Source organism: Oncorhynchus gorbuscha, unplaced genomic scaffold (assembly GCF_021184085.1).
Source record: "Oncorhynchus gorbuscha isolate QuinsamMale2020 ecotype Even-year unplaced genomic scaffold, OgorEven_v1.0 Un_scaffold_1537, whole genome shotgun sequence".
Lineage (NCBI taxonomy): Eukaryota > Metazoa > Chordata > Actinopteri > Salmoniformes > Salmonidae > Oncorhynchus > Oncorhynchus gorbuscha.
In genome coordinates, this window is record NW_025746285.1 from 63,182 (window position 1) to 82,948 (window position 19,767).

Sequence of the window (19,767 nt, forward strand, 5' to 3'; positions counted from 1 at the left end):
GAGGACAGACATGACAGGAGAGGAGAGGACAGACAGACATGATAGGAGAGGAGAGGACAGTTAGACATGATAGGAGAGGAGAGGCCAGTTAGACATGATAGGAGAGGACAGTTAGGAGAGGAGAGGACAGACAGACATGATAGGAGAGGACAGACAGACATGATAGGAGAGGACAGTTAGACATGATAGGAGAGGAGAGGACAGTTAGACATGATAGGAGAGGAGAGGACAGTTAGACATGAGAGGAGAGGAGAGGACAGTTAGACATGAGAGGAGAGGAGAGGACAGTTAGACATGATAGGAGAGGAGAGGACAGTTAGACATGATGGGAGAGGAGAGTTAGACATGATAGGAGAGGAGAGGCCAGTTAGACATGATAGGAGAGGACAGTTAGGAGAGGAGAGGACAGACAGACATGATAGGAGAGGACAGACAGACATGATAGGAGAGGACAGTTAGACATGATAGGAGAGGAGAGGACAGTTAGACATGATAGGAGAGGAGAGGACAGTTAGACATGATAGGAGAGGAGAGGACAGTTAGACATGATAGGAGAGGAGAGGACAGTTAGACATGAGAGGAGAGGAGAGGACAGTTAGACATGAGAGGAGAGGAGAGGACAGTTAGACATGAGAGGAGAGGAGAGGACAGTTAGACATGATAGGAGAGGAGAGGACAGTTAGACATGATGGGAGAGGAGAGTTAGACATGATAGGAGAGGAGAGTTAGACATGATGGGAGAGGACAGTTAGGACATGATGGGAGAGGACAGTTAGGAGAGGAGAGGACAGTTAGACATGATAGGAGAGGAGAGGACAGTTAGGACATGATGGGAGAGGACAGTTAGGACATGATGGGAGAGGACATAAACTTAGGAGAGGAGAGGACAGTTAGACATGATAGGAGAGGACAGTTAGGAGAGGAGAGGACAGTTAGACATGATAGGAGAGGACAGTTAGGAGAGGAGAGGACAGTTAGACATGATAGGAGAGGACAGTTAGGAGAGGAGAGGACAGTTAGACATGATAGGAGAGGAGAGGACAGTTAGGACATGATGGGAGAGGACAGTTAGGAGAGGAGAGGACAGTTAGACATGATGGGAGAGGGAAGGACAGTTAGACATGATGGGAGAGGAGAGGACAGTTGACACGATAGGAGAGGAGAGGACAGTTAGACATGATAGGAGAGGAGAGGACAGTTAGACATGATAGGAGAGGAGAGGACAGTTAGACATGATAGGAGAGGAGAGGACAGTTAGACATGAGAGGAGAGGACAGTTAGACATGATGGGAGAGGAGAGGACAGTTAGACATGATGGGAGAGGAGAGGACAGTTAGACATGATGGGAGAGGAGAGGACAGTTAGACATGATAGGAGAGGAGAGGACAGTTAGACATGATAGGAGAGGAGAGGACAGTTAGACATGATAGGAGAGGAGAGGACAGTTAGACATGATAGGAGAGGAGAGGACAGTTAGACATGATAGGAGAGGAGAGGACAGTTAGACATGATAGGAGAGGAGAGGACAGTTAGACATGATAGGAGAGGATAGGACAGTTAGACATGATGGGAGAGGAGAGGACAGTTAGACATGATAGGAGAGGAGGACAGTTAGACATGATAGGAGAGGAGAGGACAGTTAGACATGATAGGAGAGGAGAGGACAGTTAGACATGATGGGAGAGGAGAGGACAGTTAGACATGAGGGGAGAGGAGAGGACAGTTAGACATGGGGAGAGGAGAGGACAGTTAGACATGGGGAGAGGAGAGGACAGTTAGACATGATAGGAGAGGAGAGGACAGTTAGACATGATAGGAGAGGAGAGGACAGTTAGACATGATAGGAGAGGAGAGGACAGTTAGACATGATAGGAGAGGAGAGGACAGTTAGACATGGGGAGAGGAGAGGACAGTTAGACATGATAGGAGAGGAGAGGACAGTTAGACATGATAGGAGAGGAGAGGACAGTTAGACATGATAGGAGAGGAGAGGACAGTTAGACATGATAGGAGAGGAGAGGACAGTTAGGACATGATGGGAGAGGACAGTTAGGAGAGGAGAGGACAGTTAGACATGATAGGAGAGGACAGTTAGACATGATAGGAGAGGACAGTTAGACATGATAGGAGAGGACAGTTAGACATGATAGGAGAGGACAGTTAGACATGATAGGAGAGGACAGTTAGACATGATAGGAGAGGACAGTTAGACATGATAGGAGAGGACAGTTAGACATGATAGGAGAGGACAGTTAGACATGATAGGAGAGGACAGTTAGACATGATAGGAGAGGACAGTGACACAATATGAAGTGGAACATTTTAATTTCTGAAATGCTTGAATACATGTGTTTTTCCTACGTCATCTGTGGTCAGGAACATGAGCAGATACAACGGGTCTGTGGACATCTCAAGTCACCGTTCTGTCTCAGGACGTATTGAGGAACTGTGTGTGACGCTGAAGTGGCTGTTAGCTAGTGACTGGCATTGATTCCACTAACTCTGTTATCATGAACCAAACCACAAACCCTGTGTGGTGAAATAACCCTCCCTACGTCTGTTTATACAAGAACGCACCCTGTGTGTGTGAATCAGCGGTTGAGATTGTGTAGCTTTATATCCTGTCCCCAAGCACATGATCTGTGGTGACTCCTCATAGGGACTGCTGCCCTCACTTCTTCCTAATCTCTCTCTCTCTCCCTTCCCTCTTTCTGTTCTCCCTCCTGCCCGCCCGCCCGCCTTCCCTCCCTCCCGCCTGCCCTCACTCCCTCCTAATCTCTCTCTCTCTCCCTTCCCTCTTTCTGTTCTCCCTCCTGCCCGCCTTCTCTCCCGCCTTCTCTCCCGCCTGCCCTCACTCCCTCCTAATCTATCTCTCTCCCTTCCCTCTTTCTGTTCGCCCGCCCTCCCTCCCTCCCTCCCTCCCTCTGGGTTATAAAGGTGTAGTGAACATTGAGCTCACTCAGAAACACACTGAGTACGTCTCTCACACACTCGACGAGAGACACCAAGTGTTTATCATCCGTTATCAGAAGTTGAGCAACATTTTACTGCCGGTTCTTTCTCAAGACTGTCAGTCAGACGGAAGCAAGAGACGGATGGAAACTATGGGTGAGCATGACTGGGGGGTCTTTATTCAACTCTTGTGTTAGCAGGTTTATATTGGTCGTTGTAATGGGGAACTATGGGTGAGCATGACTGGGGGGGGTCTTTATTCAACTCTTGTGTTAGCAGGTTTATATTGGTCGTTGTACTGGGGAACTATTGGTGAGCATGACTGGGGGGTCTTTATTCAACTCTTGTGTTAGCAGGTTTATATTGGTCGTTGTACTGGGAAAGGGGAACTATGGGTGAGCATGACTGGGGGGGGGTCTTTATTCAACTCTTGTGTTAGCAGGTTTATATTGGTCGTTGTACTGGGAAAGGTTCTCTTACGTCTGAGGTGACTTGTTGCAGATGGGGATTATCTGACAGTGAATTAAAAGGGGAGAACCAGTCCGCTGCACAAGGACCACTGGAGTTTATTGAACTCCTGGATGTTGTCATGCAATAGATGAATTCTCCTTCATATTGTTGTGGATTATCCTCATGTTTGGGTAGAACGGGTCGTGTGATGTAGTCTGCTCCTTGTTTGGTTGAGAGCGGAGTTGTTGGGGGAGGGGTGTTCTATTTCACCCAATAAGGTCAGACTTTGCGAGGGCCCCTAGTGGGTCAACACAGAGGTTGTTTATGTTGTCTTGGTCACTGTTCAGGTGAACCAAGGGACTGGGATGCTAGCGACATCTCTCTGTATGTAGACTCTGTTGTCTTTCTGTGATGAGTCTTCAGAGCTGCCAATCATTTAGATGGAGGGACTTCGTTCAGAACGAGGTGCAGTAGTGATTCAGATGTGTTTAGGCTAGGGGTCGGAGGCTGGGGGTCGGAGGCTGGGGGTCGGAGGCTGGGGGTCGGAGGCTGGGGGTCGGAGACTAGGGGTCAGAGACTAGGGGTCCTGTTGATAAATATCCATATGATGCATGTGGTTAATTTGTCAGAAACTAGGGGTCGGAGACTAGGGGTCGGAGACTAGGGGTCAGAGACTAGGGGTCAGAGACTAGGGGTCCTGTTGGAAAATATCCATATGATACATGTGGTTAATTTGTCAGCGACTGACACACACACTGAACATGTAGACCGACGTGCAGTATTTGTTTAAGAGCAAAACCTTTATCCATCACTGTGTCTGACCTGGTTACCATAGCTCTGGTTCAAACCATGCACCTGGTCATCACACCCTGGTAAACAGCCATGTCCTGGTCTCAGAGCAACAGGTAGGGACATGTGGTGTGTCCTCAGGACATATGGGCCAGTATGAGATCCTCAGGACATATGGGCCAGTATGAGATCCTCAGGACATATGGGCCAGTATGAGATCCTCAGGACATATGGGGGTCCTTGTGGTCCTTCTGTAGCTCAGTTGGTAGAGCATGGCGCTTGTAACGCCAGGGTAGTGGGTTCGATCCCCGGGACCACCCATACGTAGAATCTATGCACACATGACTGTAAGTCGCTTTGGATAAAAGCGTCTGCTAAATGGCATATATATATATATATACATATGGGCCAGTATGAGATCCTCAGGACATATGGGCCAGTATGAGATCCTCAGGACATATGGGCCAGTATGAGATCGTCAGGAATCAGCAATAGAACAAACAGCAGATAGTAAAACTGCTGGCCACTGACTGTTTCTGGACGGCTATTGGTCTTGGCACAGATATTAGGTTTTAGTGGTAATGTCAACAATAGGTCTGTTTGTTGCTTAGTAACCTACCTAATAGTTTTAGGTTTTGATTTACTCATACATTCTTTTTTATTTAACTTTATTTAACTTGGCAAGTCAGTGAACAACTGCTCCTCTTGGGAGCCTAAACCCCAGTTAGGTCAGATTCACCATTCACAGATCTAGGATCAGATCACCCTTCCCCTTTTACATGGGTTGATTCACCATTCACAGATCTAGGATCAGATCACCCTTCCCCTTTTACATGGGTTGATTCACCATTCACAGATCTAGGATCAGATCACCCTTCGCCTGACATAACCTTTTACCTTCATGAGGTTAATAACCATACTCACCCTAGATCAGTATTGAGGTAGAGAGATACTAATGTCAGGGGACTAGATGAGGCTAATCCAGTTCAACTGAAGGCTATCACAGGTTCAACTAGAATTTAGAAACAATGAAGACAGAGCTGACAGCTGGGAGATGCAGTCCAACGACAAGCTGCCATTAGACTGGGAGATGTAGTCCAACGACAAGCTGCCATTAGACTGGGAGATGTAGACCTTTATAAACTGAGCCTTACTGGTTCATGTGAGAGCTGGGAGATGTAGTCCTTTATAAACTGAGCCTTACTGGTTCATGTGAGAGCTGGGAGATGTAGTCCTACTAGAAACTGAGCCTTACTGGTTTAGAGCTGGGAGATGTAGTCCTTTATAAACTGAGCCTAACTGGTTCATGTGAGAGCTGGGAGATGTAGTCCTTTATAAACTGAGCCTTACTGTTTCATGTGAGAGCTGGGAGATGTAGTCCTACTAGAAACTGAGCCTTACTGGTTCATGTGAGAGCTGAGAGATGTAGTCCTTTATAAACTGAGCCTTACTGTTTCATGTGAGAGCTGGGAGATGTAGTCCTTTATAAACTGAGCCTTACTGTTTCATGTGAGAGCTGGGAGATGTAGTCCTTTATAAACTGAGCCTTACTGTTTCATGTGAGAGCTGGGAGATGTAGTCCTTTATAAACTGAGCCTTACTGTTTCATGTGAGAGCTGGGAGATGTAGTCCTTTATAAACTGAGCCTTACTGTTTCATGTGAGAGCTGGGAGATGTAGTCCTTTATAAACTGAGCCTTACTGGTTCATGTGTCCAGAGAGGGCAAAAAGAGGAACACGCAGTCAGCTGACAGTCATGTTTATCTCACAGCATACTGTTGTCCATGCGCTCACACACACACAGTCACTACAAACTGAGCTGTAGGGTCACTGGTGCATGTGACTAGTTGAGAGTAAAGAGGAACTGGCACACAAACTGACAGCAGAGAAATAAATAGTACACACACACACACCACACCACACCACACCACACATTGACCGACTGAAAGTAGAGCAAGACGGAGGCAAGAACACACACTATAAAATAAATAATAATAATAATGGAGGAAGGAGACACTCATCTGTCTGAAACCAGAGAAGAGACACACTATGGAGGAAGGGGAGACACACACTCCTTCATAGCACACAGAGCTACTGTTGTCCCAGGACAAGGTAAGGCACATCAGCCAGCTGTGGCAGTCAGAACCAGCTAACAAGCAGTCTTTCTGTATCCACACATGAACTGAACCACACAATTTTCCTTGCAAACACACACACCGTTTGAAAGTCCACCCATAGATGTCCTATTCAGATAGTTGGGAGTGAGGCCCAGAACCAGGCGCGTGGGGAGTGAGGCCCAGAACCAGGCGCGTGGGGAGTGAGGCCCAGAACCAGGCGCGTGGGGAGTGAGGCCCAGAACCAGGCGCGTGGGGAGTGAGGCCCAGAACCAGGCGCGTGGGGAGTGAGGCCCAGAACCAGGCGCGTGGGGAGTGAGGCCCAGAACCAGGCGCGTGGGGAGTGAGGCCCAGAACCAGGCGCGTGGGGAGTGAGGCCCAGAACCAGGCGCGTGGGGAGTGAGGCCCAGAACCAGGCGCGTGGGGAGTGAGGCCCAGAACCAGGCGCGTGGGGAGTGAGGCCCAGAACCAGGCGCGTGGGGAGTGAGGCCCAGGGTTCGCAGGACTTTTCCCTAGAGACTGACACCTATTTCTGGGATGGAATCAACCTCAGGCTACCCTTGTTGGCCCTTTGTGTGGTTCTATGTTGTGGGGATCACTGAGAGTTGTGGTTAAAATAGTTTGGGACTTGGTATTGGATTAAAGTGTCCTGTGAAATATCATGTTATTGTTGTAACTCAACTCCTACAATGTTTCTATCTCCCTACACCCTCTCTGTCTCTCTCTCTCTGTCTCTCTCTGTCTCTCTCTGTCTCTCTCTGTCTCTCTCTCTCTCTATCTCTCTGTCTCTCTCTCTCTCTCTCTGTCTCTCTCTGTCTCTCTCTGTCTCTGTCTGTCCCTTCTGTCTGTCTCGTTCTCTCGCTCTCTCTGTCTGTGCTCTCTCTGTCTGGCTCTCTCTGTCTGTCTCGTCTGTCTGGCTCTCTCTGTCTGTCTCGCTGGTATCTGTCTGTCTCGCTCTCTCTGTCTGTCTCATGTTCTCTGTCTGTCTCGCTCTCTCTGTCTGTCTCGCTCTCTCTGTCTGTCTCGCTCTCTCTGTCTGTCTCGCTCTCTCTGTCTGTCTCGCTCTCTCTGTCTGTCTCGCTCTCTCTGTCTGTCTCGCTCTCTCTGTCTGTCTCGCTCTCTCTGTCTGTCTCGCTCTCTCTGTCTGTCTCTCTCTCTCTGTCTGTCTCGCTCTCTCTGTCTGTCTCGCTCTCTCTGTCTGTCTCGCTCTCTCTGTCTGTCTCGCTCTCTCTGTCTGTCTCGCTCTCTCTGTCTGTCTCGCTCTCTCTGTCTGTCTCGCTCTCTCTGTCTGTCTCGCTCTCTCTGTCTGTCTCGCTCTCTCTGTCTGTCTCGCTCTCTCTGTCTGTCTCGCTCTCTCTGTCTGTCTCGCTCTCTCTGTCTGTCTCGCTCTCTCTGTCTGTCTCGCTCTCTCTGTCTGTCTCGCTCTCTCTGTCTGTCTCGCTCTCTCTGTCTGTCTCGCTCTCTCTGTCTGTCTCGCTCTCTCTGTCTGTCTCGCTCTCTCTGTCTGTCTCGCTCTCTCTGTCTGTCTCGCTCTCTCTGTCTGTCTCGCTCTCTCTGTCTGTCTCGCTCTCTCTGTGTCTCGCTCTCTCTGTGTCTCGCTCTCTCTGTGTCTCGCTCTCTCTGTCTGGCTCTCTCTCTCTGTCTCGCTCTCTCTCTCTGTCTCGCTCTCTGTCTCGCTCTCTCTCTCTGTCTCGCTCTCTCTCTCTGTCTCGCTCTCTCTGTCTCGCTCTCTCTGTCTCGCTCTCTCTGTCTCGCTCTCTCTGTCTCTCTCTGTCTCGCTCTCTCTGTCTCTCTGTGTCTCGCTCTGTCTCTCTGTGTCTCGCTCTCTCTGTCTCGCTCTCTCTGTGTCTCGCTCTCTCTGTGTCTCGCTCTCTCTGTGTCTCTCTCTCTGTGTGTCTCGCTCTCTCTGTGTCTCGCTCTCTCTGTGTCTCGCTCTCTCTGTGTCTCGCTCTCTCTGTGTCTCGCTCTCTCTGTCTGTCTCGCTCTCTCTGTCTGTCTCGCTCTCTCTGTCTGTCTCGCTCTCTCTGTCTGTCTCGCTCTCTCTGTCTGTCTCGCTCTCTCTGTCTGTCTCGCTCTCTCTGTCTGTCTCGCTCTCTCTGTCTGTCTCGCTCTCTCTGTCTGTCTCGCTCTCTCTGTCTGTCTCGCTCTCTCTGTGTCTGTCTCGCTCTCTCTGTGTCTGTCTCGCTCTCTCTGTGTCTGTCTCGCTCTCTCTGTGTCTGTCTCGCTCTCTCTGTGTCTGTCTCGCTCTCTCTGTGTCTGTCTCGCTCTCTCTGTGTCTGTCTCGCTCTCTCTGTGTCTGTCTCTCTCTCTGTCTCTCTCCAGTGTGTCCAATGGGCAGTGGTGCCAGTAGACTCTACAGCTCCCTGGCCCAGACCCTAGTCAACAACAACACCACTACCACGCCCCTGGCCCAGACCCTAGTCAACAACACCACTACCACCCCGCTGGCCCAGCACCCCTCCCCCTCACAGGGGTGTCATTCTCCCCCGGGGGGGCACCCCCTGGAGCTGCTGAGGGAGTGTGAGGAGGCTCTACGGGACAGGCCTCCTCGCCTCCTCAGAGCCTTCATCTGCCCCGGGGAGGGAGAGGTGGACAGGGAGGAAGTGGACAACGATGCCACCCAGAGGACCATCAGAGTTATGCAGTGGAACATACTGGCTCAAGGTAAATATGGTTCTTAATTGTAGCAAAAATAGTCATGAACATTTAATCTCATTCAGGGTTATTAAATGGTATATTATTGCTCATTTGAATTGGCATCGAGGACAGTGAGACGGACGGACGGACTGACAGATGAATTCTCTCTCCCTCCAGCTCTAGGTGAAGGTATGGACAGTTTCGTCAACTGTCCCCTGGAAGCCCTGAACTGGGCGGAGCGTAAATACCTCATCCTAGAAGAGATCCTCACCTACCGACCTCACATCCTGTGTCTACAGGAAGTCGACCACTACTACGACACCTTCCAGCCAATCCTGGCCAGCCTGGGTTACCGCGGCAACTTCTGCCCCAAGCCCTGGTCTCCGTGTTTGAATGTGGAGGGCAACAACGGTCCGGATGGATGTGCTCTGTTCTACGATGAAGCCCGGTTGGACTTGGTGGATAGTGTGAATGTCCGGCTGTGTGCCCTTTTAACACCCACCAACCAGGTCTGTAAAACTATGCCAGTTGAACGGTCCTTCCTTCCTTGAAGTAAATCACTGGTCTGACAACGTCTGGCCCTAATTGGATGGAAACTCTGATTTCCAAGCACGTCGATTACCTCAGGGAATGAAGGATTCTGACAGGATCCTATTTTATAACAGGCAAGAGAGGTCAGAGGTCAACCCTCCTCCTGGACAGCCACTGTTTGTGTAGATTGTTAAACATACAGACTGGAACGTAAACCCTTAACTGTTTTATGCATTTGTCTTCCCTACAGGTGGCGGTCGTCACGACGCTGCGTTGCAGGGTGACAGGCCGGCGGCTGTGTGTTGCCGTGACGCACCTCAAAGCCCGGAGCGGCTGGGAATGTCTCCGTAGTGCCCAGGGTTCCGACCTTCTCCGGAACCTCGCCACCCTCACCCAATCACCGGGGGGTCCTTCGGGTCCCATCGGCGTCTCCCCAGACACCCCTCTCCTCGTCTGCGGCGACTTCAACGCTGTGCCTTCAGAGGACGTCTACCAGCGTTTCGCATCGTCACCGTTGATCCTTGACTCCGCCTATAAACGGTTAAGCCGGGACGGGCTTTCGGAACCGGCCTACACCACGTGGAAGATCCGGCCGACGGGAGAGTGCTGCACCACATTGGATTATATCTGGTACTCTAGAGAAGCTTTCAGTGTGGACGCAGTGTTGGATATGCCTACAGAGGAACAGATTGGCCCCAACAGGCTTCCGTCGTACAACTACCCCTCCGATCACCTCTCGCTGGTGTGTGACTTCAGCTTTAAAAAGCAGCAGGAGGAGTGAAGAGGATCATATGGACTCTTGATTGACAATTCGAGGGACGGAGGGAACAGAACGAGGGACGGAGGGGACAGAACGAGGGACGGAGGGGACAGAACGAGGGACGGAGGGGACAGAACGAGGGACGGAGGGGACAGAACGAGGGACGGAGGGGACAGAACGAGGGACGGAGGGGACAGACAGAGGGATGGAGGGACGGAGGGGACAGAACGAGGGACGGAGGGGGAGGGGACAGAAGCGCCACTGTCCCTCTGAGTCCGAACCCATCTCTCTGGGGTATGATGACTGGAGAACAGGAGGAGGGGGAAATGGGGGGAGACAGAACAGGAGGAGGGAAATGGGGAGGAGGACTTGGTGTGAGCTTTCTTTTCAGAAGTCATGTTATCGATTTAAAACACTGAATGAAGGAGAGACCGAGAGGATTGGACTGGACAGACTGCTGAAACTAGGCTCTATGGTTCCTGTCTACAGTAGAGGTGTTGTTGTCTCTGACACTGTGATGATTGGACTGGACAGACTGCTGAAACTAGGCTCTATGGTTCCTGTCTACAGTAGAGGTGCTGTTGTCTCTGACACTGTGATGATTGGACTGGACAGACTGCTGAAACTAGGCTCTATGGTTCCTGTCTACAGTAGAGGTGTTGTTGTCTCTGACACTGTGATGATTGGACTGGACAGACTGCTGAAACTAGGCTCTATGGTTCCTGTCTACAGTAGAGGTGCTGTTGTCTCTGACACTGTGATGATTGGACTGGACAGACTGCTGAAACTAGGCTCTATGGTTCCTGTCTACAGTAGAGGTGCTGTTGTCTCTGACACTGTGATGATTGGACTGGACAGACTGCTGAAACTAGGCTCTATGGTTCCTGTCTACAGTAGAGGTGCTGTTGTTGTCTCTGACACTGTGATGATTGGACTGGACAGACTGCTGAAACTAGGCTCTATGGTTCCTGTCTACAGCAGAGGTGCTGTTGTTGTCTCTGACACTGTGATGATGGGACTGGACAGACTGCTGAAACTAGGCTCTATGGTTCCTGTCTACAGCAGAGGTGCTGTTGTTGTCTCTGACACTGTGATGATTGGACTGGACAGACTGCTGAAACTAGGCTCTATGGTTCCTGTCTACAGTAGAGGTGCTGTTGTTGTCTCTGACACTGTGATGATTGGACTGGACAGACTGCTGAAACTAGGCTCTATGGTTCCTGTCTACAGCAGAGGTGCTGTTGTACCTCTGACACTGTGATGATTGGACTGGACAGACTGCTGAAACTAGGCTCTATGGTTCCTGTCTACAGTAGAGGTGCTGTTGTTGTCTCTGACACTGTGATGATTGCACCCTACCTGCTACTATTCAACTCTACGTGTCCTGGGCTGCTTCAGTTCAAGGGGGGTAATCCTACAGAGCAGGATCAAGGGGTTAGCCGGCGAACTAGGAATGAACTTGCCTAAATATTCTGAAGTATTACAGTGCATTTTGGGAAGTATTCAGACACCTTGACTTTCTTCAAAATGTGGTTACGTTACAGCCTTATTCTAAAATGGATTAAATTAATGTTTTACATCAATCTTCACAATAACCCACAATGGACAAAGCAAAAACAGTTTTTTTAGAAATACTACTCTAACCATGATAACCAAGGTTGAACTCTTTGGCCTGAATGCCAAGTGTCATGTCTGGAGGAAACCTGACACCATCCCTATGGTAAAGCATGGTGGTGGCACCATCCCTATGGTGAAGCATGGTGGTGGCACCATCCCTATGGTGAAGCATGGTGGTGGCACCATCCCTATGGTGAAGCATGGTGGTGGCACCATCCTATGGTGAATGGTGGTGGCACCATCCCATGGTGGCATGGTGGTGGCACCATCCCTATGGTGAAGCATGGTGGTGGCACCATCCCTATGGTGAAGCATGGTGGTGGCACCATCCCTATGGTGAAGCATGGTGGTGGCACCATCCCTATGGTGAAGCATGGTGGTGGCACCATCCCTATGGTGAAGCATGGTGGTGGCACCATCCCTATGGTGAAGCATGGTGGTGGCACCATCCCTATGGTGAAGCATGGTGGTGGCACCATCCCTATGGTGAAGCATGGTGGTGGCACCATCCCTATGGTGAAGCATGGTGGTGGCACCATCCCTATGGTGAAGCATGGTGGTGGCAGCATCATGCTGTGGGGTTGTTTTCCAGTGGCAGGGACTGGGAGACTAGTCAGGATGGAGGCAAAGATTAACAAAGTACAGACTGATCATTGATGAACCTGCTCCAGAGCACACAGGACCTCAGACTGGGGGGGGGGGGGCGAAGGTTCATCTTCCAACACGACAACGATCCTAAGCACACAGCCAAGACAACGCAGGAGTGGCTTCGGGACAAGTCTCTGTCCTTGAGTGGTCCAGTCAGAGCCCGGACTTGAACCTGATCGGACATCTTTGGAAAGACCTGAAAATATCTGTGCAGCGACGCTCCCCAACCAACCTGACAGAGCTGGAGAGGACCTTCCCAAATACAGGTGTGACCAGCTTGTAGAGTCAAACTCAAGAACACTTGAGGCTGTAATCGCTTCAACAAAGTACTGAATTTGAATATTTTTCATTTGTAAAAATGTCTTAACCTGTTTTTGCCTTGTCATTACGGGGTTTTGTGTGTGTAGATTGATTTAAAAAATATTACATTTTAAAATGAATCTGTAACAAAATGTGGGGAAAGTAAAGGTGTCTGAATACATGTTAAACATGTTCATCAGCATTTCCTCAACTGCAGAGGGTATATATATGTTTTGTAATGTTCACAGCATTTCCTCAACTGCAGAGGGTATATATATGTTTTGTAATGTTCACAGCATTTCCTCAACTGCAGAGGGTATATATATGTTTTGTAATGTTCACAGCATTTCCTCAACTGCAGAGGGTATATATATGTTTTGTAATGTTCACAGCATTTCCTCAACTGCAGAGGGTATATATGTTTTGTAATGTTCACAGCATTTCCTCAACTGCAGAGGGTATATATATGTTTTGTAATGTTCACAGCATTTCCTCAACTGCAGAGGGTATATATATGTTTTGTAATGTTCACAGCATTTCCTCAACTGCAGAGGGTATATATATGTTTTGTAATGTTCACAGCATTTCCTCAACTGCAGAGGGTATATATATGTTTTGTAATGTTCACAGCATTTCCTCAACTGCAGAGGGTATATATATGTTTTGTAATGTTCACAGCATTTCCTCAACTGCAGAGGGTATATATATGTTTTGTAATGTTCACAGCATTTCCTCAACTGCAGAGGGTATATATATGTTTTGTAATGTTCACAGCATTTCCTCAACTGCAGAGGGTATATATATGTTTTGTAATGTTCACAGCATTTCAACTGCAGAGGGTATATATATGTTTTGTAATGTTCAACAGCATTTCCTCAACTGCAGAGGGTATATATATGTTTTGTAATGTTCAACAGCACAGCATTTCCTCAACTGCAGAGGGTATATATATGTTTTGTAATGTTCACAGCATTTCCTCAACTGCAGAGGGTATATATATGTTTTGTAATGTTCACAGCATTTCCTCAACTGCAGAGGGTATATATATGTTTTGTAATGTTCACAGCATTTCCTCAACTGCAGAGGGTATATATATGTTTTGTAATGTTCACAGCATTTCCTCAACTGCAGAGGGTATATATATGTTTTGTAATGTTCACAGCATTTCCTCAACTGCAGAGGGTATATATATGTTTTGTAATGTTCACAGCATTTCCTCAACTGCAGAGGGTATATATATGTTTTGTAATGTTCACAGCATTTCCTCAACTGCAGAGGGTATATATATGTTTTGTAATGTTCAACAGCACAGCATTTCCTCAACTGCAGAGGGTATATATATGTTTTGTAATGTTCACAACATTTCCTCTTACTGTGTGTATATATATATATATACACATGTCCTTTACTGGTCAGGTGTGTCATTAATGCCTAATGATACTTGTTCAGTACAAAAACGTTATTGAAAGTTGCACATAGAAATACCACTAAATAGAGCCAACGTGATTCCTTACTGTATACGTCAGAGGTGAGCGTTTGTTCTAAATAGCATATTTCTATCTGAACGTACCCCTACGGTACATTTAATTTGTAATATAAACAAACTTCCAGTAGTGTGTTTATATGTTGTATGGGTGGAAACTAAACCATATCCCTGGCATGGTGTAGTGGCCCCAGTAGGAAACTAAACCATATCCCTGGCATGGTGTACCGTGGCCCCAGTAGGAAACTAAACCATATCCCTGGCATGGTGTACAGTGGCCCCAGTAGGAAACTAAACCATATCCCTGGCATGGTGTACAGTGGCCCCAGTAGGAAACTAAACCATATCCCTGGCATGGTGTACAGTGGCCCCAGTAGGAAACTAAACCATATCCCTGGCATGGTGTACAGTGGCCCCAGTAGGAAACTAAACCATATCCCTGGCATGGTGTACAGTGGCCCCAGTAGGAAACTAAACCATATCCCTGGCATGGTGTACAGTGGCCCCAGTAGGAAACTAAACCATATCCCTGGCATGGTGTACAGTGGCCCCAGTAGGAAACTAAACCATATCCCTGGCATGGTGTAGTGGCCCCAGTAGGAAACTAAACCATATCCCTGGCATGGTGTACAGTGGCCCCAGTAGGAAACTAAACCATATCCCTGGCATGGTGTACAGTGGCCCCAGTAGGAAACTAAACCATATCCCTGGCATGGTGTAGTGGCCCCAGTGAAACTAAACCATATCCCTGGCATGGTGTAGTGGCCCCAGTAGGAAACTAAGCCATATCCCTGGCAACAGTGGCCCCAGTAGGAAACTAAACCATATCCCTGGCATGGTGTACAGTGGCCCCAGTAGGAAACTAAACCATATCCCTGGCATGGTGTACAGTGGCCCCAGTAGGAAACTAAACCATATCCCTGGCATGGTGTACAGTGGCCCCAGTAGGAAACTAAGCCATATCCCTGGCATGGTGTACAGTGGCCCCAGTAGGAAACTAAACCATATCCCTGGCATGGTGTACAGTGGCCCCAGTAGGAAACTAAACCATATCCCTGGCATGGTGTAGTGGCCCCAGTAGGAAACTAAACCATATCCCTGGCATGGTGTAGTGGCCCCAGTAGGAAACTAAACCATATCCCTGGCATGGTGTAGTGGCCCCAGTAGGAAACTAAACCATATCCCTGGCATGGTGTACAGTGGCCCCAGTAGGAAACTAAACCATATCCCTGGCATGGTGTAGTGGCCCCAGTAGGAAACTAAACCATATCCCTGGCATGGTGTACCGTGGCCCCAGTAGGAAACTAAGCCATATCCCTGGCATGGTGTACAGTGGCCCCAGTAGGAAACTAAACCATATCCCTGGCATGGTGTACAGTGGCCCCAGTAGGAAACTAAACCATATCCCTGGCATGGTGTACAGTGGCCCCAGTAGGAAACTAAACCATATCCCTGGCATGGTGTACAGTGGCCCCAGTAGGAAACTAAACCATATCCCTGGCATGGTGTACCGTGGCCCCAGTAGGAAACTAAACCATATCCCTGGCATGGTGTACAGTGGCCCCAGTAGGAAACTAAACCATATCCCTGGCATGGTGTACAGTGGCCCCAGTAGGAAACTAAACCATATCCCTGGCATGGTGTACAGTGGCCCCAGTAGGAAACTAAACCATATCCCTGGCATGGTGTACCGTGGCCCCAGTAGGAAACTAAACCATATCCCTGGCATGGTGTACAGTGGCCCCAGTAGGAAACTAAACCATATCCCTGGCATGGTGTACAGTGGCCCCAGTAGGAAACTAAACCATATCCCTGGCATGGTGTACAGTGGCCCCAGTAGGAAACTAAACCATATCCCTGGCATGGTGTACAGTGGCCCCAGTAGGAAACTAAACCATATCCCTGGCATGGTGTACAGTGGCCCCAGTAGGAAACTAAACCATATCCCTGGCATGGTGTACAGTGGCCCCAGTAGGAAACTAGACCATATCCCTGGCATGGTGTAGTGGCCCCAGCAGGAAACTAAACCATATCCCTGGCATGGTGTAGTGGCCCCAGTAGGAGACTAAGCCATATCCCTGGCATGGTGTACAGTGGCCCCAGTAGGAAACTAAACCATATCCCTGGCATGGTGTACAGTGGCCCCAGTAGGAAACTAAACCATATCCCTGGCATGGTGTACAGTGGCCCCAGTAGGAAACTAAACCATATCCCTGGCATGGTGTACAGTGGCCCCAGTAGGAAACTAAACCATATCCCTGGCATGGTGTACAGTGGCCCCAGTAGGAAACTAAACCATATCCCTGGCATGGTGTACAGTGGCCCCAGTAGGAAACTAAACCATATCCCTGGCATGGTGTAGTGGCCCCAGTAGGAAACTAAACCATATCCCTGGCATGGTGTAGTGGCCCCAGTAGGAAACTAAACCATATCCCTGGCATGGTGTAGTGGCCCCAGTAGGAAACTAAACCATATCCCTGGCATGGTGTAGTGGCCCCAGTAGGAAACTAAACCATATCCCTGGCATGGTGTACAGTGGCCCCAGTAGGAAACTAAACCATATCCCTGGCATGGTGTAGTGGCCCCAGCAGGAAACTAAACCATATCCCTGGCATGGTGTAGTGGCCCCAGTAGGAGACTAAGCCATATCCCTGGCATGGTGTACAGTGGCCCCAGTAGGAAACTAAACCATATCCCTGGCATGGTGTACAGTGGCCCCAGTAGGAAACTAAACCATATCCCTGGCATGGTGTACAGTGGCCCCAGTAGGAAACTAAACCATATCCCTGGCATGGTGTACAGTGGCCCCAGTAGGAAACTAAACCATATCCCTGGCATGGTGTACAGTGGCCCCAGTAGGAAACTAAACCATATCCCTGGCATGGTGTACAGTGGCCCCAGTAGGAAACTAAACCATATCCCTGGCATGGTGTAGTGGCCCCAGTAGGAAACTAAACCATATCCCTGGCATGGTGTAGTGGCCCCAGTAGGAAACTAAACCATATCCCTGGCATGGTGTAGTGGCCCCAGTAGGAAACTAAACCATATCCCTGGCATGGTGTAGTGGCCCCAGTAGGAAACTAAACCATATCCCTGGCATGGTGTACAGTGGCCCCAGTAGGAAACTAAACCATATCCCTGGCATGGTGTACAGTGGCCCCAGTAGGAAACTAAACCATATCCCTGGCATGGTGTACCGTGGCCCCAGTAGGAAACTAAACCATATCCCTGGCATGGTGCCACGTACTACCAACTGACCCAGTTATTTCCAGTCCATCAGTCCCAGGACAATAGTTTATATTCAAACTGTCAGCCTGTGTGTAATAAAACAATCTGCCCTTCTTTTCTGATGTGGTGTTCTACACATTATAAAACTTCCTACCTCACCATTAAATGGTCCCCTGGTGGTAAGCTGGAACTAAGTTATCACCAGCATGTGAAATGTGGACATTCTACACATGTCTTCGGTGTGTTCCTGATGGGGATGGAACCTAGAACTCTGATTAAATGGTTCCGGAGCTACTAAACTTCTGTACTCAGTCTACACACATGTTCCTGATGGGGATGGAACCTAGAACTCTGATTAAATGGTTCCGGAGCTACTAAACTTCTGTACTCCGTCTACACGGCTGAGCCAACAACAGGTGTGTGGATCACCTCTAACATGTCTGAACCAACAACAGCATTTACCACAAATGCAGAAACATCACCTTTGGAAAAGCATAATTTAATTTAAACAAAAGACAAAACAGAAAGTGGTTTAATTCAAATATTTTTTTTTATATTTCAGTAAAATCTACTTGAATACACTTTGAAACAAGAGTACAACAAAATAGAATATACTTCAAATGTTGAATATACAAACTAGTTCAGTTCCGAACAGCTTTCTGCCACTTCATACGACTAAGGAAAGCAGAAACTGCTGAAGGAAAGGGAGGGGGCGGAGCCAAGATGGCTGACGAGCAGTTACCCTAGAGACCGTTACCGTGGGGATGTAGATGTAGTAAGCCTATGGTCAAGGCCTACTAGAACCAACCAGGGGTTGGGAGTCAATTCCATTTCTATTACAGTCTATGCTAATTTTGATTTTTTTTTTTTTTTATCATTGAAGAGAATTGGAATTTCAGTCTACTTCCTGAATTGTAATGGTTTTGACCCCAAACCCTGTAACCGACCCACTGACCTGGGCTTCAGACTATAAGAGAACAAGGTTGTTGTCGTATTGTTCTATAACACTGTGCTTGGTACAAGGTATCCAAAATGGTCAAGAAACCGTAACACACAAAACAAAAAAGCTAAATGACCTTATAAACAATGAATGACGAATAAGAACAGATCATTCTAAGGCTGTTTTGTCGTGAATTCAATTCCCCCTAAACTGTATAATAGTTATATACACAAGTCCCCTTGGCTTTATATTTTCCCCTTGTAAGAGCTGATCCTAGAACAGCCCGCAGTCTTTCGTGTGGTTGGTTAACGCACCGGGAATCTGCACAGTGATTCGGCAAATCAAATGCTGGTCGTACACAGATACATTTCTATACAAACCCCCCCCCCCCTCCTCCATCTCTCTCCTTTTCCAGTTCACATTTTTTTTTTGGTTTTTAATAATTAGCCTTTTGTTTAGTGTTCTCGTTTTGTCTTTTTTAAAGTTTGCATTTGTCCGTTGTAGCTTAGTCAGCTAGTGTCTCGTCTGCCAGAAACAGAACCTGTAGTGATATAAACTTGACTTGGTCCCTTTTTCTGAAGGAGATTCTTCCCTTCTGAGAAGTCATTGCTGGGCTCCTGTGTTGGCTGGGTAACCGACAGTATTGTACAGCTCAGATGACACCCTATTCCCTACAGAAGTAGTGTACTGTATAGGGAATAGGGGGCCATTTGGGATGCGCACGGGGTCTCCATAGAGATGAGGCTGTGGTAGGAAGGTAGACCCCCCCCCCCAGGGTAAATCAGAGCTGGTTGTGGGTCTTTATAGTCTCTCAAACTGTCATGTAGAAAAAGAGGAACAAACTATGTGGGCAAAAACTGTACAAACAATGTTGTGGTGTGTGTGTGTGTGTGTGTGTGTGTGTGTGTGTGTGTGTGTGTCCGTACTTGTGGCCTCAACACTCCGGATCTTCTGACTTGATCTCAGGCGGGACCTCCTCTGATTTAGACGACTACCGTGATGATCTCCGGTGCTTCCGGTAACGTGGTCTGGACGGGGAGGGCCTGTACCGTTTTAACGGTCAGCGTCTTGGCCTGCTGCTGCTGTTCTCTCGTCGCCGTGCCAGATCTCTTGATGATGCCGCTGATGATATGGGATGCCGCCACCGGAGCGCTCTGATTGGCTGTTGTCGTCGTCACGGTGACCACTGCCGTCCCGGTCCCGCCACCTTGCGTCGTCGTGACGATATGATGTGTCTGTTGTTGTTGATGATGATGCAGCGTTGTGGGAACGGCCAGCCTCATCACCTTGGTCACAGGGGATACAATTTGTAATTCCAT

The 19,767-nt window shown here is 48.5% G+C and overlaps 3 protein-coding genes across 10 annotated transcripts in view; 2 read left to right on the plus strand and 1 right to left on the minus strand.

Moving 5' to 3' along the window:
* The window catches only part of LOC124023194 (nocturnin-like), a 46,266-nt gene extending 35,880 nt beyond the window's left edge, over window positions 1-10,386 (plus strand). The window contains exons 1-4 of one of the 4 annotated variants that reach the window (XM_046337724.1): window positions 2,929-3,108; window positions 8,627-8,968; window positions 9,119-9,450; window positions 9,723-10,383. In XM_046337724.1, coding sequence (XP_046193680.1) covers window positions 3,096-3,108; window positions 8,627-8,968; window positions 9,119-9,450; window positions 9,723-10,253 — 1,218 coding nt within the window. In that variant the 5' untranslated portion in view covers window positions 2,929-3,095 and the 3' untranslated portion in view covers window positions 10,254-10,383. Of the gene's footprint in view, window positions 1-2,928; window positions 3,109-6,097; window positions 6,800-8,626; window positions 8,969-9,118; window positions 9,451-9,722 lie in introns of those variants that run through there. The other 3 variants (XM_046337725.1, XM_046337722.1, XM_046337723.1) reach the window with 3 other exon arrangements.
* A 3,586-nt stretch (window positions 10,387-13,972) lies between these two features.
* Window positions 13,973-17,622, plus strand: LOC124023196. 5 transcript variants are annotated; one of them, XM_046337727.1, is made up of 4 exons: window positions 13,973-14,459; window positions 14,503-14,637; window positions 15,119-15,343; window positions 15,606-17,622. In XM_046337727.1, exons 1-4 carry the CDS (start codon window positions 14,421-14,423, stop codon window positions 16,284-16,286), a joined length of 1,080 nt encoding a protein of 359 aa, XP_046193683.1. In that variant the 5' UTR covers window positions 13,973-14,420; the 3' UTR covers window positions 16,287-17,622. The 5 variants fall into 5 exon arrangements, with proteins under 5 accessions (XP_046193683.1, XP_046193686.1, XP_046193687.1 ...); XM_046337730.1 differs by having other exon boundaries at window positions 14,548-14,637; XM_046337731.1 differs by lacking the exon at window positions 14,503-14,637 and having other exon boundaries at window positions 13,973-14,464; window positions 15,079-15,343.
* Window positions 17,623-18,039: 417 nt separating this feature from the next.
* LOC124023192 (ETS-related transcription factor Elf-2-like) overlaps window positions 18,040-19,767 on the minus strand; it is a 35,000-nt gene continuing 33,272 nt past the window's right edge. The window contains 1 exon segment of the mRNA XM_046337719.1: window positions 18,040-19,734. Within this exon segment, the coding sequence (XP_046193675.1) occupies window positions 19,432-19,734 (303 nt within the window). The 3' untranslated portion in view covers window positions 18,040-19,431.

Coding starts and splice junctions, on each gene's coding strand:
- LOC124023196 (XM_046337727.1), top strand. CDS start 14,421: ATGTTGTATGGGTGGAAACTAAACCATATCCCTGGCATG. Junction 14,638..15,118: donor TAAACCATATCCCTGGCATG/GTGTACAGTGGC, acceptor ATCCCTGGCATG/GTGTACAGTGGCCCCAGTAG. Junction 15,344..15,605: donor TAAACCATATCCCTGGCATG/GTGTAGTGGCCC, acceptor ATCCCTGGCATG/GTGTACAGTGGCCCCAGTAG.